General features: G+C 46.8%; 1 protein-coding gene across 1 annotated transcript in view; it reads right to left on the bottom strand.

The window, feature by feature from the left end:
- The window catches only part of loxhd1a (lipoxygenase homology PLAT domains 1a), a gene marked incomplete at both ends in the record, with an annotated part of 59,058 nt that overhangs the window by 13,526 nt on the left and 38,761 nt on the right, over positions 1-6,771 (bottom strand). Inside the window, 4 exons of the mRNA XM_083657919.1 lie at positions 253-461; positions 4,089-4,221; positions 5,243-5,452; positions 6,250-6,404. Of these exons, the coding sequence (XP_083514045.1) occupies positions 253-461; positions 4,089-4,221; positions 5,243-5,452; positions 6,250-6,404 (707 nt within the window). The remainder of the gene's footprint in view (positions 1-252; positions 462-4,088; positions 4,222-5,242; positions 5,453-6,249; positions 6,405-6,771) is intronic.

The raw sequence follows: 6,771 nt of genomic DNA, 5'->3' as shown, positions 1-6,771 counted from the left end.
TATAACAGAAGTGGAATATTGGCGAGAATATTATATGACATGAACATTTGGACACTTATTCAGTGGGTATCTTGCATGTTGCGTTCAGGTGCACTGTGTGTGTAAAAATTTTTTTTTTTTTTTTTTTTTTTTTTGCAATTCCATCGCTGGCCACACAGGTGGCGCCCGCGGGCCGCATCCGGCCCGCGGGCCGTATTTTGCCCATGTATGCATTAGAGTGCGTGTGATTCCCTGAAGGCTTCCCTCGCTCACCTCCACCTTCTTGATCTCCCCCACGTCGGAGCCGTTGGACAGGAAGCTCTCCAGAGAGCCGGCCTCAAAGCACCTCCTGCCCTCAGGGAGCTCCAGCCACAGCCTCTGTGTCTGCGTGTGAGCGGCCCCGATGATGATCACATAAGCCCTGCTGCTGGTGCTAGCATCCCGCTCCAGCCCAGTCGAGATGCTGATGTGGTACGGTATGACTGCACAGGGAGGACACAGCAGTACTGTATGTGTGGGTATGACTGCACAGGGAGGACACAGCAGTACTGTATGTGTGGGTATGACTGCACAGGGAGGACACAGCAGTACTGTATGTGTGGGTATGACTGCACAGGGAGGACACAGCAGTACTGTATGTGTGGGTATGACTGCACAGGGAGGACACAGCAGTACTGTATGTGTGGGTATGACTGCACAGGGAGGACACAGCAGTACTGTATGTGTGGGTATGACTGCACAGGGAGGACACAGCAGTACTGTATGTGTGGGTATGACTGCACAGGGAGGACACAGCAGTACTGTATGTGTGGGTATGACTGCACAGGGAGGACACAGCAGTACTGTATGTGTGGGTATGACTGCACAGGGAGGACACAGCAGTACTGTATGTGTGGGTATGACTGCACAGGGAGGACACAGCAGTACTGTATGTGTGGGTATGACTGCACAGGGAGGACACAGCAGTACTGTATGTGTGGGTATGACTGCACAGGGAGGACACAGCAGTACTGTATGTGTGGGTATGACTGCACAGGGAGGACACAGCAGTACTGTATGTGTGGGTATGACTGCACAGGGAGGACACAGCAGTACTGTATGTGTGGGTATGACTGCACAGGGAGGACACAGCAGTACTGTATGTGTGGGTATGACTGCACAGGGAGGACACAGCAGTACTGTATGTGTGGGTATGACTGCACAGGGAGGACACAGCAGTACTGTATGTGTGGGTATGACTGCACAGGGAGGACACAGCAGTACTGTATGTGTGGGTATGACTGCACAGGGAGGACACAGCAGTACTGTATGTGTGGGTATGACTGCATAGGGAGGACACAGCAGTACTGTATGTGTGGGTATGACTGCATAGGGAGGACACAGCAGTACTGTATGTGTGGGTATGACTGCACAGGGAGGACACAGCAGTACTGTATGTGTGGGTATGACTGCACAGGGAGGACACAGCAGTACTGTATGTGTGGGTATGACTGCACAGGGAGGACACAGCAGTACTGTATGTGTGGGTATGACTGCACAGGGAGGACACAGCAGTACTGTATGTGTGGGTATGACTGCACAGGGAGGACACAGCAGTACTGTATGTGTGGGTATGACTGCACAGGGAGGACACAGCAGTACTGTATGTGTGGGTATGACTGCACAGGGAGGACACAGCAGTACTGTATGTGTGGGTATGACTGCACAGGGAGGACACAGCAGTACTGTATGTGTGGGTATGACTGCACAGGTAGGACACAGCAGTACTGTATGTGTGGGTATGACTGCACAGGGAGGACACAGCAGTACTGTATGTGTGGGTATGACTGCATAGGGAGGACACAGCAGTACTGTATGTGTGGGTATGACTGCACAGGGAGGACACAGCAGTACTGTATGTGTGGGTATGACTGCACAGGGAGGACACAGCAGTACTGTATGTGTGGGTATGACTGCACAGCGAGGACACAGCAGTACTGTATGTGTGGGTATGACTGCACAGGGAGGACACAGCAGTACTGTATGTGTGGGTATGACTGCACAGGGAGGACACAGCAGTACTGTATGTGTGGGTATGACTGCACAGGGAGGACACAGCAGTACTGTATGTGTGGGTATGACTGCACAGGGAGGACACAGCAGTACTGTATGTGTGGGTATGACTGCACAGCGAGGACACAGCAGTACTGTATGTGTGGGTATGACTGCACAGGGAGGACACAGCAGTACTGTATGTGTGGGTATGACTGCACAGCGAGGACACAGCAGTACTGTATGTGTGGGTATGACTGCACAGGGAGGACACAGCAGTACTGTATGTGTGGGTATGACTGCACAGGGAGGACACAGCAGTACTGTATGTGTGGGTATGACTGCACAGGGAGGACACAGCAGTACTGTATGTGTGGGTATGACTGCATAGGGAGGACACAGCAGTACTGTATGTGTGGGTATGACTGCACAGGGAGGACACAGCAGTACTGTATGTGTGGGTATGACTGCACAGGGAGGACACAGCAGTACTGTATGTGTGGGTATGACTGCACAGGGAGGACACAGCAGTACTGTATGTGTGGGTATGACTGCACAGGGAGGACACAGCAGTACTGTATGTGTGGGTATGACTGCACAGGGAGGACACAGCAGTACTGTATGTGTGGGTATGACTGCACAGGGAGGACACAGCAGTACTGTATGTGTGGGTATGACTGCACAGGGAGGACACAGCAGTACTGTATGTGTGGGTATGACTGCACAGGGAGGACACAGCAGTACTGTATGTGTGGGTATGACTGCACAGGGAGGACACAGCAGTACTGTATGTGTGGGTATGACTGCACAGGGAGGACACAGCAGTACTGTATGTGTGGGTATGACTGCACAGGGAGGACACAGCAGTACTGTATGTGTGGGTATGACTGCACAGGGAGGACACAGCAGTACTGTATGTGTGGGTATGACTGCACAGGGAGGACACAGCAGTACTGTATGTGTGGGTATGACTGCACAGGGAGGACACAGCAGTACTGTATGTGTGGGTATGACTGCACAGGGAGGACACAGCAGTACTGTATGTGTGGGTATGACTGCACAGGGAGGACACAGCAGTACTGTATGTGTGGGTATGACTGCACAGGGAGGACACAGCAGTACTGTATGTGTGGGTATGACTGCACAGGGAGGACACAGCAGTACTGTATGTGTGGGTATGACTGCACAGGGAGGACACAGCAGTACTGTATGTGTGGGTATGTACAGATGTCTGGTAGAAGAGGAATAGCGATAAAACACACAGTGATGAATAGATCCCCCTGATACCAGGCCATTCATTTTTGTACAGTGTAGCTCACGTTATTCTCTAGAAACCTTTTGCAGTGTGTAGAGGACATCCTGGGCTTTTCACTGATGTAACATGTGTTGGGTTATAACCATGACGACAGAACACATGCCCTGTCTCTGCAAAATGATTATAAAAAAATACTACTACTACTACTACTAATAATAATAATTATTATTATTATAATTGTGGATGCAAGAGGGATAAGTGTCTAAATGAGGCAGATATGGTCCAGTTTGATTTTAGAAAACGAGTGTATTAACTACATTTGAGTCAGATTTCAGTGGTATACAATAAATGTAACCCTCTGAAAATGATGCTTTTGTCAATGTACACTGTGGTGGACAACAGGACTTGCTACCTTTTTCTCTCTTTTTTTTACCTGATTTTACAACATTTTAGGAGACACGGCATTCACTAAACAGGAGAGAACTTTGTTCCAAATTGTTGAGGGAGGCTCAGACGATGAGTTTTCAGATGATGAGGATGAGGATGAAGTGGGAATGTTACAGAATAGAGGATGTGTTATCAGCTGAGAATGGCCGAGAGCGAAACAATCACAAATGATGCGTTTTGGGGTCGGAGCATCTGGACCTCCATGGTTTCATCTGCATTTTCACATGAACCAAGTCCTGATCTCCACTACCGTGTGCCTTTAATGAAAAATAAATAAAACAAAATGCATTTATATGTTTTCTTTCTGCAGAGTCTCAGGAGGATAAGTCAGACATATCTATAAGCTACTGATATTATATTATCTGCGTTTTCTTACTGGGGAGCTCTTCAACAATGTCCTCCTCCTTCTTCTTCTTGCTCTTCTTGTTCATGTTACTGTCAACACTCTTCACAGTCAGGCCTGAGTTCTTCTTCTTACTGTTCAGACTCTCTCTCACCCCCTCATAACCCTGGATCAAAACACGCGCGCGCGCACACACACACACACACACACACACACACACACACACACACACACACACACACACACACACACACACACACACACACACACACACACACACACACACACACACACACACACACACACACACACACACACACACACACCCCACACACACACACAAACACACAAACACAGACACTTGGTGAGATCTTAAACAAGACAGAATTTTTCATTACAGAGTAAAAATGTCAGAGTGAAATGTTATGCGATCTCTCCTGTTTCTAAATATATCTGAACCGTTTGGTTTGAACAAGTAAAACTATTTTTATCAGCATTTTACGAAATTAATATGGGAAAATAAATGGCGGATGAAAATCTGTGGTACAGTGCTGAAGCAGGAAGTGACGTTCCACTTTGGCTCTCTCTTGGTTCGCACCAATCAAAGTCTATGAAATAGGTAGGGGCGGGCTTTGGTGTGACGCCAGCGAGAGCGAGGCCGTGATAGACCTGATAGACAGACGGTTCATCCAATCAGCTCAGGTATTTTTTGAAATGGTTTCCAGACGGTCACAGTGTGTGAAAACAAAGCCGTTATGAAATCAGATCTGTGGTTAACCAAAGTTTATGAAACTGGGACCGTTGTGTTCAGCAAGATCATCTTCATAAATAAACACCACTTTTATGACTTTTGAAGCATACATGCAATTGCCAAAAAAGTCGAGATTGCCAGAAAACGCTTCAAAAATCATAAAAATTTTCATTATTTTGTGAATATTATCTTGCATAAACTTTTGTTAACCAAAACTGTTCTAACCAAAATCCCAACAAGAATCCCATCGACTTAGAGATGAGGGAACCCTGTGATGCTAACTAACACAATGTGTCCTCCTTGTTCTGTTTTTAAGATTTATCATATTGCACACGCACACGCACACGCACACACACACACACACACACACACACACACACACACACACACACACACACACACACACACACACACACAACAAGGTTTTTTTCCATACCTTGACATAGAAGACTCTCACAATGCGCCGGTCCTCCCTCTTCCTCGAGAGCCAGCGTTCACATAGAAAGAGGAAGACCTCTTCCGTATCCACGTCAACCACCTCCACCTGGTCCAGGTACCATTCAGCACTGATCATGCTGTTGTCATGGCAAATCTTTATCTTGAAAACCTGTCCAAGGTCGACTGCCTCTATTGTGAATTTATCCACCTGAGACGAAGAAGCAAATAACTTCACCATAATTATTATGGATCATATTTCATAATTCGGACAGTTTATGAATAGCTGTGTCTGGATGATATCTTAAAGGGACAGTGTGAGTTGCCGAGTTTTGGAGATACTGGCCGTGTCTGCCTTCTCTCAAACACAATGGAACTGAAAGGCAATAGCTCAAAGCGCCAAAAAATACATTTGAAAAACTTTTGAAAAACAGCAATGGCCCTGACCCCTCTCCCTATCCCCAGAGGTCCACAATGGAAATAAGCCTTTTGGCTTTATTGTGTTTTTAACCTTGATGATTTTTAATTGTATGTATTCTTGCTGGGCAGAGATGTATACATATATTTTTTTTTTATTGTCAAATAAATCCAATCCAATCCAATCTTTCCAGAATTTAGCCTGCTTATACTCAAGATAATCCACAGACCTCATTGTAAGCACTTTCATGTAGGAACCATTTTCTTTCGACGAAACTACATCCACCAACCCTCTCACCGTGCGGAAGGAAGCGTGCTAACATTACAGCTAAGCTAAGGTTACAGCTAACGTTTCTTCTGCGTGGTGAGACGGTTGGCGTGTGTAGTTTGGACGAAAGAAAATAGTCGGACAAGATCTCCAAAACTCGGCAACTCACACCAAAACAATCTAGATGGGTAAAGAGCGCTACACGTAAGAGCAAAACAATCGTATCTTTTGATTTTAGGGTGAATTGTCCGCTTAATCCCCATGGGGAAAAAATACAGATGTCAATAATGACGATATTTGCAAGTGTGTGTGTGTTTCCTTACAGATCCGCGTTCAAACTTGTTGCTGTTGGTCTCTGACTTGCTGAGTTTCCTCTCCCCTGTGTCTCCCAGGTCTCCATAGATGGTGAGGAACACGTTAGCATCAGTGCCTGCTCCGTACTCATCACCTGTCATCACTGACACTTTGTATGTGTGAGCTGTGGTGGGGGAGATGGTCACACACAAGTCAACACTCAATCACTTTGAGGCTATTCAACAGCAACTGGCGTAAGATAGACTGACAGACATTCACCAAACTGGTGAAAGACACACGCACGCACGCACACACACACGCACACACACACGCACGGACGCACGCACAGGTCTGATCTGCAAAACCTGCACCGTTTACTTCAACACATGGGTGTGTGTGTGTGTGTAGCTATGTGTGTATGAATGTATGCTGTGTGTATTTCTCTGTGCATGTGGACATACTCTCCAGTGTGTGTATTTCTGTGTGCATGTGGACATACTCTCCAGTGTGTGTATTTCTGTGTGCATGTGGACATACTCTCCAGTGTGTGT

The sequence above is a fragment of the Poromitra crassiceps genome (genome assembly GCF_964638095.1).
Source record: "Poromitra crassiceps genome assembly, chromosome: 21".
In the NCBI taxonomy this organism is placed as follows: domain Eukaryota; kingdom Metazoa; phylum Chordata; class Actinopteri; order Beryciformes; family Melamphaidae; genus Poromitra; species Poromitra crassiceps.
Note: the sequence above shows the minus strand (reverse complement) of the source record. Positions and strands in the feature narration are given on the sequence as shown.